Source organism: Camponotus vicinus, unplaced genomic scaffold (genome assembly GCF_025532165.1).
Source record: "Camponotus vicinus isolate PSW18456_S1 unplaced genomic scaffold, iyCamVici1.0 SCAF_3, whole genome shotgun sequence".
NCBI classification, from domain to species: domain Eukaryota; kingdom Metazoa; phylum Arthropoda; class Insecta; order Hymenoptera; family Formicidae; genus Camponotus; species Camponotus vicinus.
The window spans coordinates 637,150-656,416 of NW_028141967.1; the positions used below are offsets into that span (position 1 = coordinate 637,150).

General features: G+C 33.6%; 2 protein-coding genes across 4 annotated transcripts in view; one reads left to right on the forward strand and one right to left on the reverse strand.

Moving 5' to 3' along the window:
- Positions 1 to 19,267, reverse strand: part of Dnalig3 (DNA ligase 3) — a 36,436-nt gene that overhangs the window by 13,752 nt on the left and 3,417 nt on the right. For both annotated transcript variants that reach the window (XM_083093186.1, XM_083093185.1), the window contains exons 2-3: positions 7,162 to 7,508; positions 5,857 to 6,123 (exon numbers count right to left, since the gene is read on the reverse strand). In XM_083093186.1, the coding sequence (XP_082949312.1) occupies positions 5,857 to 6,123; positions 7,162 to 7,498 (604 nt within the window). In that variant the 5' untranslated portion in view covers positions 7,499 to 7,508. The remainder of the gene's footprint in view (positions 1 to 5,856; positions 6,124 to 7,161; positions 7,509 to 19,267) is intronic.
- On the forward strand, positions 635 to 19,098 carry LOC145968017 (uncharacterized). Of its 2 annotated transcripts, none has more exons than XM_083093188.1 (4): positions 635 to 1,159; positions 13,537 to 13,730; positions 13,844 to 14,114; positions 15,842 to 19,098. In XM_083093188.1, exons 2-4 carry the CDS (start codon positions 13,557 to 13,559, stop codon positions 15,898 to 15,900), a joined length of 504 nt encoding a protein of 167 aa, XP_082949314.1. In that variant the 5' UTR covers positions 635 to 1,159; positions 13,537 to 13,556; the 3' UTR covers positions 15,901 to 19,098. The 2 variants fall into 2 exon arrangements, with proteins under 2 accessions (XP_082949314.1, XP_082949313.1); XM_083093187.1 differs by lacking the exon at positions 635 to 1,159 and adding an exon at positions 11,813 to 11,948.

The following is a 19,267-nucleotide window of genomic DNA, read 5'->3' on the forward strand; positions in this document are numbered from 1 at the left end:
ATATCCAAGTATTCTTCAATAAGAGAAAACTTAAATTTTATAGTATATACAAAACTTATTTATAATTATATTTTTAATTTTCTGATATTATTATTTTTTAGTGAAAAAGATAAATTTACACACAATATAAGATTGTGTGTGTAAAATATATTTTTATAAATATCGATAAATTTTTTTAAATAAAAATATATATTACTTTTGTTCTCTTTAACGCTTCGCGATATGAAAAATTATTCCGATATGATAAAATATTTCCAAGCGATATGGAATGAATATCGAAATATCTTCGCATCGCTCACATAAATCGCGCAATAATTCTGCTCCCAATCGCGAAAATGTCGTAATATCGCATCGCGATATCGTAACATCGTAATATCTATCGCGGACGGATATCGTAATTGCGCCAGAGCGCGAAAAACGCGATCATTCAGCTTTGCTGACGGACAACGACAAAGACGCCGGGGCGGAATCGTGATAAAGTGTCCGCGGAGAGAACTTTGCGCGAAAGATCCCGGGGAGAAGAGGAGGAAGAAGAAGAGAGGAGGAGATAGGTGAGGAGAAAGAAATCAAAGAGAGAGAGAGAGAAAGAGAGGGGGGCAAGATAGTCTGGAGCCAAGCTGGCTAACGCGAGAAGGGGCTCGTCGCAACGAACGTCCGCAAGAAGAGGTTCCTCTCGCGCGATTAGAGGTGGGGACATCCGAGAGTTTATAAGAACACGAAGGGGGCCTAGTCGTGCTAGGCCGAGAATCGATAGTTTGCAAAACCGAGCGATCGTCGCGAAGTGTGTACGAAAAATCGAGCAGAAGGAGAGAGGAGGAGAAAAAGAGAGAGAGAAAGAGGAAGAGAGACGGAGAAAAAGGAAGATAGAGATACGCGAAAATATCCGTCCCATAAACGTAAATTTGAAAACTTGAAAAGTAATCGCTCCGGCGATTACTTAAAGTATAATCGCGATTGTCCGCCAATCGAATACATATACATATAAGGACAGACTTATATAAAAGGCGACTGATCTTTCTCCTTTGCGCTTCTATTCCTTCGGTCGTGCGCGACACGGGCCATTGGGCGGAAAATCCAAGTTCAAGGGAGAAAAAGGAAAAAAAAACAGGAACTTAGCTAGCTTCGAGAAGAATCTCCTCAACCCCTTGTGACAACAACGGTGAGTAGCTCTTGAGCCAAAGTCACTCAAGTTGACGCAAAATCAAAGTTTTCCATAAGATACTTGGCTTGAAATCAAAGAAGAAGTCATTTATTAATTTAGAAAATTACACAATTCAAAGAAATTTCACAAACAATAATTATTTAATAATTATTTAATAATTTTTGCGGAATCAAATTAGTTGAGAAAACTAAACTAAAATTCTTTCCACACAATACTAATAAAATTACAAAAATTATTGTAATAAACTATAATTATATTAGACGTCAAATTAATGTAGGAGAGCACTTCCGAAAATCGAACCATCATCAACTTCGAAATGGCACCGATAAAGAGTATCTTTAGTGCATTTTCGGGCATCTTCGGTGCATTGTAATCATCATACGATGCTGTTTTATCAGCATTTTTCAAATATTTCTTAACGTTACATAATTGTAACTTCTTCGAACGATGTATTATATGAATTTTTCACGGATATGATATAATTCATAAATTTTTACACAAATAATTCTCCCGTAATCTTGCAATTCTGCGACTATAATGTCTTTTGTCGGTGCTGCTCGATATAGAGCGAGAGAGAAGAAAGAGAATTGGGGAATATCTTATTAAGTCTGTCATTTTAAATACATTCATATTCATATCATTCATTACTCACGCTTTATTTCTTTTAATCATTCATTATTTCTATTATGCATCATCATCCCTGTTATTCGCATTAATCTTCATTATTTCATTTGATAAGAAATCGCGACTTGCCGGCTACTATCTAATTAAAATAAGGGTATATAAGGGTGTTTTATTAACTCCATGACATTTTCTAAGGAATTTATTGAAGATATTGAAGAGATATTGATATAAACTTTTTTTAATTTCATTGAATAAAGATTCGTTCATACTATGTAATAAATAAAAATATATTTAATTATTGTTTCATTTCAAATTTTGTAGATTTTGTAAATTTTGTTTTGCCCCTTGCAGTAAATTAATTTTTTTATTAAATAATATAAAAAAGCTTTTTATTCGATAAAATTTAAATTCGAATCAATTCTTTTAAGTTTCTTGGACGTGTAAAGAAATTAATAAATTATATGTATGTAGTATAAAATTATTTTGAAAATTTAATTTAATTTAAAATTCTTTAAAATTAATTTAAACTTCTTTTTTTACTTGTCTTTCTGTATATGTTATTTTAATAATTTTGAATAAAAGAGAAATTCTCTTCATCCGCAATTAAAGCTTTATTTATCGTTCGTTCTCCGTTGTTTATAAATTTGCGTGACCGCGACCGATCTTCTCGCGATCTCGGAAAGAAGCGTGGAAATAAAAATTCTACGAATGATCGAATAAAATATTTGTGTGAAACTAACAGTGCAAATTTGTCAAACTTGACAAGATTTCGCGATACTACTCCCTCCATCCCTCTTCCTCCCTCTCTCTCTCTCTTTCTTTCTCTCTGTTTGTTCGTCCAGATAACCCCGTAAAAATCTTCCACTTAGCGTCTCCCGCAGTGGCCGAGTCCCATTCACGCGTGCTTGGGTGTGATTAATGGTTTCCTTGTATCCGATTCCGGTATCATATTTACTAACCGCCGGGTCTCGCCCCTTTGCCTCCGAGAAAAGCGTGCGTATGAATGTAAAGAACAAGAGAGAGGGAGAGAGAGAGAATTTCTACTTGAAAAAAGACGAGTTCTCGCGAGAAAGATGTAACGCGCGAGAAGAAGATCGCAATAGAATGAAAAATAAAATAATACGAAAGAAGGGAGGGGAAGAGGGGCTTCTTGTTGGGGAGGGACGTGAAGATGGATCCCGTAATGTTTACATGAGGAAGAAAGAAAAGCATCGTCGTGTCGATATCCCCATTGATGAGATTGGTTCTGCATCTCTCGCGCTCGTTTCGCCCTCGTTTCGCGCCTTCTCTTCGTCTTCGTAGCACGCGATGCACGCGAGAAGGATCTCGTGTATGATTCATTCTGGTTTATTCCTCTGTTTCGCGAGAGAGAAAACAGAGATAGAGTCAATAATACGCGTCTCTCCTTTTCCTTTTCTTTTTCATCCAATAAATCAAGAAAAATTTGCAGGTATCGAGATCGCGAGCAATCTCTCTTATAAGCTTTAATGCTCAATCTTTGTCTTTGAGGAGAGCCGTTTATTACAATCAGATATAGATGAATCAGTTGAAATAATTTCGTCTAGGAAAGAAAAACTTTGTCGTTGAAAAATGCTTGATGTGAAATGTTTCCAATACTATTGTTATTTTGAAATAGAATTTTTTTCTTAATACAATCTTCTTACGTATACTTCTTTTTACGTATAAAATCTCTAAAGAGAAATGAGGGAAATATTCCTTCTTTTTATCCATTGTATATATTACAGTTTATCAAAGAGAGAGAGTTTATCATTTGTATTTTGATATCAATAACATGTAATTTAAAATTTGAATATATCATCAATAAAGGCAACAAAGTGCAATATGTATATTGCATTTGATATCTTACGGATGCCGCCTATCAAGACAAATTTTAAAACAATATGACTATCAGGCAATCCTGATGCTTAACATTATTTTAAATAAATCATTAACAAATTTTTAACTCAATACAAAACAGGTGGTTCTATAAATTATCGCTTTTTCTTATTTTTATCCGTTTCAGAAAAGAGAATCTATGGCAAGGAAAAGTCTATAACACACTCTAAAACCTTATTATTCTTCGTATTATTAATATTTATTTGTAATATTTCACGATAAGTATTTCTGGATTAATTGCCTGACTGAACTTTTGCGAGCAGGCGATTCGGAATAATAATTGGAAAGATATCGTGTTTTGTGTCGCGTGGCCGATTTCGACCACGAGATCAACGATCGCCTAAAAATAAATGATGATATTGTTATCAGATTAAACTAACTGTAAACTTACATTTCCTGTCGAATTTTAATATCTTACAATGTGCCGAAAATATGGCGGACAACTCGACCGATGCCTTCGAAATGTCATCGTGTACCGTGAATATGAAAAGAATTTTTACAACGCGTGGAAATTTGAAAAAAAAGTTCTGTGTATAAAATTTGTATTATTAAACGAATCAATCAATCATAATAAAATAAAGTTAAACTGTCAATTTTTGAAAACGTAAAATCGATGGCTCGACGTGAATATCTTTTCGAAGTCCCTATTTTATTTACATTTATTTTAAATTCATTTTATTTTAATCGCTAAATTAAACTCGTTTCAAAAAGGTCGATCGAGAATCGATTCTTCTCGTTATTCCATCTATGAAAGTATTGCGATAAGGTCATCGGAAAGTAAATATTTTATGATATTTCGTATCTTATGTCAGAATAATTTTGTACGAGAATAAAGTATACAATATCTCAAAGTATATTCACTTTTCGAGATTATCTCTTGACATTTAACACTTTTTCACGCAAAATAAAAACCATTTTATGCAAAGGCCAAACACATGAGAGGGAGAGATGGGGTAAAGAGTTGTTTCCGACAATATTCTGTTTGTCATCTCTCTCCCTCCTCCTGAAAAAAATATAATATTCAAGAAAACAGCCTCATTCACTAGAGCTGGATCATTTCATGTATTATTACACAAATGAATAATACAAATATTTTGCACGGGAAGCAGTATCTCTCTTTTGTACGTAAAATTATTTCAGAAAAAATGAGAGAGTATCCGCTATATTTATTTAACCATCTACAATATGATCCATTATCGTAAAGATTGTACCAGAAATCTTTTCCGCGGGCAAGTCCTTTTCTTCTATCGTGGAAACGCGTCAGGGGAATCGTTAATAAACGCCTTCATGTCTCGCGAAAATATCGCGAGAATTCTCGATTAATGAAGCACTCTCCGTTCAGACGCGAATGCTGCCTTCGTTCGTTCTCGTTCTTTTTCCCCGCGTTGAGAAAGACGTACAATAAGACCCGCACACACATTAGGTCACATAATTCTATCTCGCACGATTTTGTAGTTCGAACGTTATAAAAAACGAGATCCTTCTCGAAAGAAACAATCAACGAGATGATTTGCCAATTTGTGTTGTGGACGAAATTTTCCGTCGTCTTATCGAGGTCAGCGAAACGTCGTTGATCTCGGAAGCTATCGCACAACCTCATTACCGAATGTACCGAATAACCGTGTAAAAACAAACTTGGTTAAATTCTACCTCAACGCGACTCATGCGTCACTCTCGATTGTTCATTTATCTTTCATAATGCTATTAATCGACCGTGTTATCCTTTTCATATCAAATAAACGTTAATATTTATTCAACGGGTGTACCATAAAAATTACATTATTGCATAATAAATTATGAATTATTGATTATAATTATTATTATATTATAATAAGTTTAAATAATTAAAATAGTTTTAAAAATTTTCTAAGAATTTTATAGAATTTTTAGAATTATTGCCGTGTACTTTTTCCTTTTAAATTAAAACTTGTTTAAAGAAACTTTATTCCAATAGATTCTCTATTTATCTTCACAAGAACACAGATAATTTTTTGGCGTAAAATATGTAATTAAATGATAGATGTAAATTACATTTCACGTACAATTCCTCCCACATGAAGCCATGTGCTTAAATTTCGCACGATTCAACAATCGCTTATTCGGGCATTTTCACGAACTATCGTATATATTGTTAATCTTGTTATATTAATGTAACAAGCGAGAGAGATACTTACCTCCCTGTGTTCCTTTCGTGAACATCCTCTTAATAATCGCAGTCTTGTCGGTGTAGGCGTCGGCATTGGCGATATTGTTGCATACGCGTCGAAATTCGCGAAAGGAGTCATCTTTTGACGAGATCTTTTCCCTTTCTTTCTCATCTTTCCCCTTGTCATCCGTTGCAGTTCCTTTCTTTTTCTTTTCCGTCATCTTTTCCGAAGTAGTACTCGAGGAAGGAGCCGTTTTTCGTGGCGACGTAGTCTTTTTCGAAATCTTCGTAGGACCTAGTGCAAATAAGTAAAGGCTGTAATTTTTAATATACATATAAATTTTTAATTAAAACATAATTAATACATAATTGTCCTACTTATTTATTTTATATTTTAACTGCTCCTTTTATGTTTTTATACTTTTATTTTCCCTTTTATATTTTATTCTTTTATATTTTTTATACTTTTTTTATTTATTCTCTTATACGATAATTTTTTCTGAAAAAGTTTTTAACGTATTTGAAATTGAAAAGTTTAACGGATTATTTATTATTAAAATTATATTAATCGTCATGAAACTGATAAAAATATAACAATTTTTCGATAAATTCATCTCTCGTGTTTCCCTCGTCCAATTACTCGTACATCATTGACCGGAAGACGAGAAAATTATGAGGAAAAAAATAGTACACGCGATATAACACGTTGTAATTCTTCCCCAATATAGATGAACTTTTCCACCCCCGGACAGAACTCTCAATCTCTCAATCTTATAAGCGTCAAGTTCTTTTGGAACTTTTCGTTGTAAAGCTTTCCGCTCGCAAGGGAGAAAATCTATTAGAAGCAACGGAAGTTTCTCTCACGAAGAGAAAAGCCGGAAAGCCTTTGAATGATTTTTCCATGTAACACGTAGATCGACTACACGCTTTGAGATAATGTGAAGAAAAGTATTGCTGGATTAAGTACAAATGTTAATGGCTCCGATGAATGGCTAGACGCAGTAGCGGACCTATCGGTAAGCTAATAAAACTTGATGAACTCCAGGACATCAATATGCAGGTGTACAAAGTATCCTGGAAAGAACAAATGTTCTTGATAATCGAAATCTCTTATTTAATATAAAATTTAAAATTTATTTTTTTCCCTAAAATATCGAGTGGTATCAATTTAGTCTCTTTTCTATTCGACTTTAAAAATTTATATATCATTTTATTGCTAATAACAAAAAACGATCCGCTAAATAGACGCGAATAAGTCGCGAAAAAGGGAAAAAAAAAGGAGACATCTCTTCGAAGAAGGAATCAAGCGCTCACAAGATATCACGATACTCACAAGATTTCTCGAATTCCTCCAGCTTATTCAGGATGACCGTCCTGTCGTCATCGGACAATAGTTCCCAACCCTTCACATCCTCCGCAGGATCATCGATCCTCTTGGTCGTCGCGCGCTGTTTGGCAAACGCGTCGAACAGACAGGCGACATGGTGCCAGGCCGGCATCAGTTTTCCATCCGCGAAGAAGCTCGTCACGTACTTGCCAATCCGTATCTCGCCCTTCTCGATCGTGCACTTGCATCTCTTGCATTTCGCGCGGCCGGTCTTCGCGCGTTCGACGGCGAACGGTTTCTCTTCCCCCTGCTGCGACTCCTCCTCCTCGACGTCGCTCGACATGATGATTCACCTGTCGAAATAGTATAATTTTTATTATTTTATTTTTCGGAGTCAAGGGGAACAAGCGCTAATTAAAAGACGCCTCGAATTACATGTGTAGATCGTATCATCGAACGTATCGCGAGCATTCTAAGCGGATTCCAATGTATCTCTCCTCTTAATTCTTCCCTCTCTCCCATCCTGTTAGCGTATGAACGCACGTAACTGGGGAATCAAAGATCTGCGGGTGTAATCACGCTACGTCTTAACATAGGTAATCGAGCTTTGGATTAGCGTACAATCTATGTAGCTCCTTCTAAGGTAGCGGAGGAAGCCGACATATAGTTGCGTAAATTGCTACATTATCCGCTAGCAAATAACGTACATGTGCGTCACGGATATTAGGAATTTACTTTAAACAGACAAACGTATGGCGCGTAGGATTCCCGAAACACACACGGATTCCCGTTAATTAAGATCGTAGACGATTATTTAATGTCCTCAAAATGCAATGACGTAATTTACCGCCGATGAGCGATCTCTCAAGATCCCCCAAAATCTTGTTCTTTTTTTAATTTAAAAAAAAATAGCATAACGTATATGGGAGGAAGTAGGGAAGAGAGAAAAATTACATTATGTGTGTTGACAAATTAATATCTTTGACAGTTCAATAAAAAAATATACACATGAAAAAAAATTATTTATTATAGTCTTTTTGATGTTGAATATGATTCTTAATTTACAATTTTTTTCAAAATAAATCTCATTTAATCATGCATCTTATTTTTTTATTTTTTTTTTCAAATTTATGATATGATTAAATAATTTAGAAACTGGAAGCATAAAAAACTATATAAATAATCATTTTTTCTTTGTGTTAGAAAAAAAGATATTTTGTTGAACTATATGATTCATTTTCCATAAGGATGGAAGCTAGCAATTCAAACTTCAAAAAAAAAATTTTATTAAAGATCAAAAAGTCTTTTATAGAATGAATCTTTACTCATAGATACTCCGTCTGTCAATATATATCTAGTCAGTCAGGACTTTAGTTTCTTTAATCGCTTATCAGAATTAATATAAGAAAAATATAAGACTAAAGTATAAAATATAAAAATAATCAAGTATAAAATATAAAATAATAAAGTATAAAGTATAAATATAAGACTAAAATATAAGATATTTAAAAAATAAAAAAATATGAAAAAATGCGTGATCTAAATTAGGATCTCTTGTTTTAATGAATGAGATTTTGAATTGAAAATGTCGACATTAGTCTGGGCGAATAGCTGCATGATGCAGTTTACTGCAATATCAAGATCGTGTACAATAATACGTCTATATCAATAATCTCTTAATAAGCTCTCATTAGACTTTAGTATACAATAATTCTCGGAATGTCAATCCTCAGAAACTCTTTAAATAGCATTCCTCTCTCTCTCTCTCTCTCTCTCTCTCTCTCTCTCTCTCTCCCTATTGCTTTCTTACTGACGAGAATTGGGATCGAGTGAGATGATCTCATTACGTCTTTTCGTCCATGAATATCGAAAAGAATCTCAATCTCGATCGAGAATATATTAGAAAATATACAAGATATTTTGGCTGCGTCCTGAAATTTACTGACTATACTGAAAATCTATAAAATATGTAACGTAAACTATATAAATTTTCAGTATTAGCAGAGAATTTTGAAACACAACCTTTATAACACGTCGAATTAACGTATTTCATATGCTACATATAAACTTTTTTCATTGTTTCTAAGTTCACCGTTTAAGTGAATCTATAGTTATAAGATGTCTTATATAAAATCAAAAATATGTCATCAGTTTTCCAAAAATCGATGGAGATTGATTTCTGCCTAAAAATTGTAAAATATATATTCTTTAAGTCCCTGAACGCAATAACATTTTTATCTGTCCAAAATAGTCGAAAAAGTGACTAAAATTTGTCAAACAAATAAATTTTTTTAGTGACATGATTAATGACAAGAAATTGATCATTTCTAATTTTATCATTTTATCCATCATGTTAATTTCGCCAGATTTATTTTAATTGTTTATTTATTTTAATATTTAATGTGTTTAATTTTATTTTAATATTTTCAGTAAAAGGAATTATAAATCTAAAAATTAAAGAAATTAAATTATTATATAAATAATTAATTAAAACATACATACAAATAATATTATTAGTCGAATTATTTATTTAAAAAGATCTATTTTGATGCTTTTAAAACTAATTTTACTTTTCCATCACATTAAAGAAATAAAAATAATATTAATGAAAAGATAGGGATGTATGTGGGAGGAGGTCGGACGTGTCTTTGCGCCCATTTGATCAACGAGCGACAGAATCCATCCGTGGCAACGGCATTGACGCATATCCTGTGGAGAGAGCATTCACACATTTTTCAGCCTAACGAATAATTGCTAGAAAACAATATGCGCAGACTAGAAAAATATGTGAGGCGCAAGTGGCTGGATCGGGAATGGAACCCGAGTCTTTCGCTTTCCGGGCAACTGCTCTAGACCACTGAGCTATCCAGACCTAACTTAATGCTGCTTTTTAACACAGAGATATGCGACTCCAGAGCGATGTTGGTATCTCACTCGATGGATGCAATGCCGATTGCCATGGAGGATCCCTGAAAGGTCGCTCGCTGACCAAATAAGTGCCGGTGGAGATATTCGCGTGCATGCTGGCTTCCGACTGGCCTTCCGTATTAATATCATTTATTAATAATTTAATAAACATAAGACTTTAGAGAGAAATAAGTTCCTTTTCACTTATTGTCCTTTCAATTTTCTCGAGAACAAAACGTCGCGCAAAACAATTTGTTTCATTATTTTAGATTTAATTTTGCGCGAGTGTATTCATGTTCTTTTCGGTCGTATTCCAATTTACTCTTCCATACATGTTTGCAATTGCGACTTACGAAATTGCGAAAGTAATAATTTCATCGGAGGGAGGAAGGAGGAACGATGGAGAAAAATCTCCGCCGAATCTCGATAACTCTTCTTCCCTGTCTCCCGCATCCCGTCCTCTCAGAGTCGCGATAAGAAGTCATCTTATCGTCGTTTCGTCATTGGCTCGAGAACCGAGAGAACATTGCTCTAATCTAATTTTAAATATTCGCTCATCTCTTGCGTTACACTATACAGGGTGTCCCGAAACTAACGCTTGATATTTTAAAGGCAGTTTCTCTGGCCAATTTAAAAACGATTTTTCCTCAGCGAAAATGTCGCGGCGCTAATAGTTTTCGAGTTATAAACGATTGAAAATAAAGGGTTTTTCGCAAACTAAGATTTATGGGAATAAAATATTAATAAAGTCACATTCTTTAGTTAATTTTAGGTAGAGTTTACTTTAATAGAATTTTAATTTAAGGCTTAGTTAGAAAGATACACAATGACAAAAATTGGGAATATGCAAAAAATAATAATCTCCCTCGACATTTTCGCTGAGGAAAAATCGTTTTTAAATTGGCCAGAAAATCTGCCTTTAAAATATCAAGCCTTAGTTTTGGGACACCCTGTATACATTCGATCTACGAGTCGCGTACGTTTGCCTTTTTTACGCGCGATCGACATCACGAGTCGCGATCCCGCGATTAATGTCCCAGTAATTTCTCAATTTTCCGGCGAAGAATGTATATGCACGTTGAACATTCGCAGAACATGAGTACGTACGAGTGTACGTAGGTGCTTGTATCAATATGTTGATTTGTTTTCATTACGCGTTGCGAGAAATTATCAGCGACCTTATAATTTCATAACACATCATTTTTCTCGTCATCGAGTGTAATTGGCACGTCGCAATTAAATTGTGGCAAAAATTCGATAGATGCGCCGTTAATGGATAAACAAATTATCAAAGGGAAAAAAAGAGACCTGGGGGGGCGGATTGGGGAAGGAGGAATGACTTACATAACTATTTTCGTCCGATAAATTGGGAGTCAATGTATATATCTCTTTGATATCATACATAAAAAAAGTATGATTCAATTTAGAGGAGGAAAGATTATTCAAAAATATTATTATCCGATTCGATAATCGAAAAAATATAAGTACCGAAAATTTTTCTTGACTCAAAGTGTGAGATTTTCTCGCGCATTCCGTCAATTCTTTTCCGGATTTCGCGTCGGAATCTTTAACTTGGTCGGTAACTTTAACGACTAGAACGCGGAAAGCGACTTATAAATGGCGTATACGAGATAGGTATCGTTTCATTGAGAAAAGGTGGAGAAAAGGGTAGAGGATCAAGCGCAACCTTGCTCCTCGTGTCGCACTACAGGTGGGTATATTTCTCGAGGGTGGTGGCGGATACGGGGAGATGAGCGAAGGGGGATATCCAACCCGCGCGGGTATAATAGAGGGTGCAACAGCCCTTCGCGGCTCATTCCGCCACCGCGTGTCATCCCGTCGACGTAATAGAACGCGATTTTCTCGCAAGGGACCTTTCGACCAGCGTAAGTTACATTCGCGCTCTTGGAGAAATCACTCGGGAACTGTCACAATATCCGGAGAAATTCGATTATTGCATAATTCTCGGGGAAAAAAAGAATACTTTCGAACATTTTCTTCTCGTCGTATGTAATCGAACTAAAAAAAAATGAAAAAAAAATTTACCGATTATTTCTCCCGAATGCCTAGTAGTCTTTGAACGGCGTGGCTTGAACGAATTGTTTTCTAATCGTTTTGTTTGCGACGAACGGGCAGACATCGCGGCTTTCTAACGGGCTTACATTGGAATTAATGAGGTCGATTTAGAATCTATAAATAAAACGTTAAACGGCCGTTCGTCAAGGCGGAGAAATCATCGTCGCGCGAAACGCCTTCTGCTATTATTATTATTATTATTATTATTATTATTATTATTATTATTAATATTAATATTAATATTAATATTAATATTATTATTATTATTATTATTATTATTATTATTATTATTATTATTAATATTAATATTATTATTATTGTTATTATTAATATTGCTATTATTATTGTTACTATACATATGTGACGCTTTATCGCGCGTTTGTTATCGCTATTATTATTATTATTATTATTATTATTATCGTGACGCGATATCGCGCAATTTCGTTCGCGACAATTTCGGATCCTTCTTTTCTCGTTGCTCGATTTTATTGTTTATCACACACTGCACGTGCGATACCGATAACATTCTATCGGCGAAAGGATAATCCGTGATGACCCTCGCGTGGAGACCGGCATCGCGCAAATCACCGGATCATGCTCGTTCTCGCCTTTTTGACTCGCGGTTCTCATCTCAATTCGTAAAGTAAAGGGAAAAAAAGGAATCAATTATACTCGATATATTCTTCTTACGCGACCTAAGGGAGTCCGCCTTTCTCATCTATCGCTATTATACTTGTTCATGGGAAGAGTCTTGTCGTCTCAATTTCAACGAGACATTTCCCTGCTTTCCTCGATTTTCTCATTTTTTAGTCTCTCGCGGCTCTTTCGTTATCAAAAATATAAAAAAAACCTTTGTTATTATTAAGAATATAAAATATTCAAAATTAACTGTTCGATTTCACGGAAATTACGAGAGGAAAGTGGAATGTCTCTCTTGTTTCTGAAATTGAATTGAACTTTTTTAATAGTGACAAAAATTTTTAATAGTGACAAAAACATTTTTTCAATGATTCTCAACAACTGCAAGTCCTGCCGAATGCACATTTTTGCCGTAATAAAGTTTAATAAATGGAAAACTCTAGTCTCTCTTAAATGGAATATTATTGATTGCAGTGTGATTTTAATTATAAATATAACACTATAATTAGTGAAAAATTTCACTGAGAAGAATCAGTTAGCGACAGAGATCGATTTTTCAATGAAATTTTATTACCGTAATTAATGGAAAACGGAGGAACAAAATGCGAGTATTTTCACTAAAATCTCGTTACTGTTTTAATCAGTGACATTTTCACTGATTAAGTTGAACAGAATCCTCTTATTTTATCTCCTATTTTATTTTAATCCTTTAATATTATGTTGCGCATATTAATGTAAAGAATTTCTGTCTTTTCGTAGAGAGCACGAGATACGAGGGAATGACGAAAAGAGCTAGTCGACGAGGCGCCGCTAGGACAAGCTTCTGCCTGCTGGTGGCATTCGTCCTGTCCTGTGTCACAAGTGGCAGCGAGAAGGTTCTTGCATTTCCGCAGCCCGAACCGCTACCACCGGGATTCTACGGCGATAATTTTGCGGATGACGCGGAGAGTTATGTAAGTGCAGTTTGATTTACACGATGCCGATTTATATGATTGCTACCTAAAAAAAGGAAAAAAAGGAATTAAAAACAGCAACTATGTTTATTTCTCGAATTTCGTTCCCTTAGATATTGTTGAGCCGCCTGAAGCAGCTGACGGATCACAAGCATCGCGTGGACGAGCAAATCGAACGCGAGATCGCTGATGAGCGCGAAATCACCGACGAGCAGATCGAGATCCAGGCGATGCTGGAGGCGAAGGCGCAGGAACACGCTGCAGGCCGGTCGCAGCCATCGGATTATTCCGAGGAACCGGAACCGGAAGCGCTGCCGATACCCGCTGCCATGGTCCACCACGAGCAACACCCAGGCAAACGACACGGCATGAATGCAGTTAGTTGTGAGTATATTCCTCATATTTTCTCCTCGTCGATTCTCTCCGAGAAGAGATATCGCGATTTAGTCAGATTCTGCGAGACAAGAGATCTTGTCTCTCGAGATATCTCGCTAAGAAATTTAATAAGGAGAATAAAAAAATAAGATTTATTTATTTTATTTTATTTATTTAATTTATTTTATTTTATTTTATTTTATTTATTTTATTTATTTTATTTATTTTATTTATTTTATTTATTTTATTTATTTTATTTATTTTATTTATTTTATTTATTTTATTTATTTTATTTATTTTATTTATTTTATTTATTTTATTTATTTTATTTATTTTATTTATTTTATTTATTTTATTTATTTTATTTATTTTATTTATTTTATTTATTTTATTTATTTTATTTATTTTATTTATTTTATTTATTTTATTTATTTTATTTATTTTATTTATTTTATTTATTTTATTTATTTTATTTATTTTATTTATTTTATTTATTTTATTTATTTTATTTAATTTATTTTATTTTATTTATTTCATTTATTTTATTGTATTTTATTTTTAATAATCCTTTTAACGTAATGTAAATTTGCAAGTTTCTTAAAAATAAACGTGGAGCAAATGCAAAATGTGCAGTGAAACTTTAATTAATTAAAGAAAATAGAGAAATAATTACGGCGATCTAGTAGTTTGGTGCGCATTAAAATTAATTAACGAGCTCTGGGAAAGCTTTAAATATTCATGTATCGTGTTATATACTCGAGCTATATGTTTGAAACATTGGAGACGATCTCGGGATGATATTCCACGGATTTTCGACGTCGCATGGAATCCGGTCGTTAAAATAAAAAGCCAGCCGTTCTCGTCTCTTACCGGGTTTAGTTAAGATCTCGGAGGATCAAGAAAATTATGCCATGCACTATTTCGAGAAATTCCACGCAGAATCCTCTCCTTTCTCATGTGGAAAGAGACGAAGAGTCTGTTCTTTTCAAGAATTTCTCGGTTATATTTATTAATCTCGCAAGTAATTTTTCTCGGACACGCTTGTACGAATCTGTAACGCGAAGTAAATCGAAGATGATCGTTATCGATGACAATTGATTAGAGCAATTGATTCGTGACGTATGTGTCTCCGTCCCCGATTGATTCATCAAACGACTCGAGTTCGGAAAGGAAACCTAGTCGAAGACGGGAACTCATCTCCGGAATATCGCGATAATCAGACTTTTCATATCTGTCTTCCTAAAAGTTTTATAACGTGCACCTTCCACATTAATTTGTCGCTTTCTTTCGTGTTTTTTTTTTACAATTTTGCACTTTGTTTCTTTATTCTCCTTGTTATTATCTTGCAAATTTGCATTAATCATTTTTCAAAAGAAATGTTATGTAAAAACTCTGAAATTAAATATATAATATAATTATAACTTTATAGATAATATCAAAATAATAGAGAGAATATATAATTTATTCCCATATATGATGTCTTAAAAACATATTTTTTTTATCATATAAATATCCTCAACGGGACACTAGATTTATTTTTATATAATAATGTTTACAATAAAACTCGTTTATTTAATTATTATTAATAACTTTAATTATCATGATCATATTTTTTTATTTAAACGTGCAAAGCGTCTGTAAGAATTACTCACGAGAGAGGTCTCGATCATTATTAAAGAAAGACAATCGCGACGCTGAACTGCGACAGCGAATAACGCACGCGATTCGTGTTTCAGACATGTCCCTGTGCCACTTCAAGATCTGCAACATGGGACGTAAGAGGCAATCGAAATAAGTCCCCGTAAATGGTGTAAAGAGGCAGTCGCGAGATGTTCGAAACGGCCGGCGAGCGCGGCGAGGAGCCAAGGGAACCTCATTGTGCTTCTTTAAAGAAACATTAAGTAAAAGATCAATAAAACACAGCTTGCCACGGTCAATTGAAAATTAAAAGTGAGGAAGATAGCAAGGATGAGCGGTCTCAACCGCCTTAGCAACATTTTAACATCGAGACACTCGATGTTAAAATGTCGATTCAAATTCAAGAAAATGATGACTAAAATGTTTCTCATAAAAAATCCCAATGTCTCGGACAAATCTTGCTATCCTGGATACATTGTATCTGTATTATAAATTCCTCCAGGATAAACAAATAAAATATTCAACGATTCGCGCGAATTTTTCGACGGAAAATTGATAAAAGAAATTGACAAAACAAGGGAGAAAGAAATATTGCATCGAAAAAATGTACGAGGATCGTCATCGCTCTTCCTTGCTATCTCTTCAAAATAGTGATTACCAGTATTACATGTCATATACGCGCCACGATGAATCTTTTTGCGCAGCGTGATGTTAAATTTCGCGAATCGCGAAATAAACGCTCGACGGACACTGTCATTAACGAACGTCGATCATCATCAAGTCTGTTTATAGCGAAGTACCGAAAGGCCAAATAACGCGACTGAATTTGCGGCAAAAAAATATATTGGAAATATCAAGACCCAGTCCCCTCGGCTGCCACACGAAAATATGTGTACCGTCCGATTAATTCGAGCCAGAGTTACGCGAGCTGTCTATCGAACCTGTCTTGGAATATCGAGCGAAATCATCGACGAGATATTGTTAAATAAAAGCGAAACGGAAGCGATACTTGATTCGAAAAGAGAAATTAATGAAAAATTAGTTCAAGTATAGTATATGATTTACAATTAATCTTAAAATGTGCGAAATCGATTATGAATATTCATATGCAAAGCATTTTAATTATATTGTGGCAAATATTGCATGTTGTAGAAATATTGCAAAGATTTATATGGAACTAAAAAAGATAAAATGATAAAGTTATATTATAGTTATATTAGAAATGAGATTGTAATGTTTGGATATTAAAAGTGAGAAAGGAAATATTTCAAACACATATTTAAAGTTACTTTCTTTTAAAATTATACTCGATGACACATAAATTAAATAATTGATCAATTAGTAATAATTGTCATTTTTGGTCAGATAATAATATATATGTTGTTGTATATGTGAAAATATTTGAGAAAATTTAAGGCTTCTGAAAATAAATACAATTTATGTCAAAAATAAATGGTTTATGTTCTTATTAGATGTATCTTGAATAATCTTATGATTAATTTATGAAAACTCCTAAACTTTCTTCGTTATATATCAAATTTATATTTTCGGATTTTAATAAAAAGAATAATATATATTCTTCAAAAATTTCGACCAATTGCTAATTTCAATCTAAGATCGACAAAAAAAAGGATATAGAAAAATGTCACGAAAGAAAATAAGTATCCAAACGTGAGCTGATAATTTATTAACTTTCAATAGTCACGTTATTTCGGGAAAAATATATATTTATAGAACATATATATTTATGACTGACAGATTTCAAATTATCGAAGTCTACTTAATAATATCTCGTCGATGGCGAAATGAGCAATCGAATATAAAATTTCTTTCTCCTTTATTTTATAAAATTATATGAATTGTTTTTAAAAAAATGATATCAATTAAATAATGGGTCAATTTAGCAATTATTATTTTTGGCCTGATAAATAATATATATTTTGTCGTACATACGAAAATATTTATGAGGAAACTAAAGAAAGAGGAAAGTAAGAAAAAAGACTAAAATATTATTCGATTAGTAAAGAAATAAAATTTTCCTCCTCGCTCGCATGGCGGCTGCGCTCCCGACGTAAAAAGAAATTTTATCTTGCACGAGTTAACGCGTTACGCGGAGATTTTCGCGGAGAAAAGTAGCGTATCGAAGTGTGCTCTCGTAAACTGAATTAATGAAAATGTCACTAATCACCGAATATTTTAGTAAAAACTCCCACACTTTGCTTCTCCGTCTCTTATGTGTGTGTCCCACTGACAAAGATTTACGCAGCAAAATTTCATTGAAAAATCAGTAATAATCGTACATACACATTTGCAAGATGTAGCTTTTCGAGCTTTTCCTTATTTATTTTTGGATTGTATTTTTTGAGAGAAACTCTCAAACATATATCAGAAATAAGACAGGTATAATTAATATTAGATATTCAGATATTTTTTAACAAAATATATCATACAATATAAATTTATCTCATATATAAATATAAATTTAAATTATTAAATATATTATTAAATTATTAAATTATTTAAATATAAATTTATCTCATATACGATATTATAATATAAGACGCGTTATTTAAAATATTACTGATTCTTTTAGTGAGATTTCACTGATTTACAATAATTTCAATGATAATATACATTGATTCGATTTAAGAGAGTAGAGCGACATTTTTACGGTAATACGAGATCCGGGAAAAATTGTAGGCGACTAACAGCTCGATCGAATTTACAAAGCTATCGACATGGGGTCTCGTCTCTAATAATATATATTTATTACTACTATTATATATTATTATTATTATTATTATAGCCGAGTTAAGCCGAAAGAACGCTTGCGCCCATTTCCTCCTTGTCGCGAGGTAATTTTGTTAATTTACTATTTTAGTAATTTACTATTAGCTCTTCAGCTAGATAGTTATATATCTGAAAGGGGAGTGCGTGTAAGAGTATTTCCATGCATATCGATGGGGTTGAGAAAGGCGCTCGCGTTCCTTCGTTATTTATGAATCACCGGGTGAGTCCGTCTCTCTTTCCTTTTCGAAGAGAGAAATCGTGGAGCTGCGTTCTTTTCTTATTTTTTTTTATTTATTTAGCGCTTACTTAACTCTAGCTCTTTTCGTGTGTTGTGTGTATTATCCCTCTTGTTGATCATCCCTCTCGCGCGACGAGGCCTACCCTCTTTCTTTTCCTTGTCGATCTATATATTTCTTCGAATTCGCGATTCCTTCAGAGAGGCTCGAAAGTTGAATGAGAAGAAGAAAGAATGCTCTCTTAGGACACGCGAATGTATCAACGAATGTATGTACCTCGCGCGAACAATACATATATATATAATAATAAAAATTATATCATCAAAGTCTTCCAGCGTGCTTTATTTTTTCATCTCGATACGTCAGATAAAATTAATCATTTTTTCCTTGCAAGATGTATTATATATTTGTTTTATACGGGGAATAATTAGTATTTCGGCGAAGAAAAATCTTCACGTTTCGAATTTTTCTTGCGTGACAATCTAAAAATTTACAATC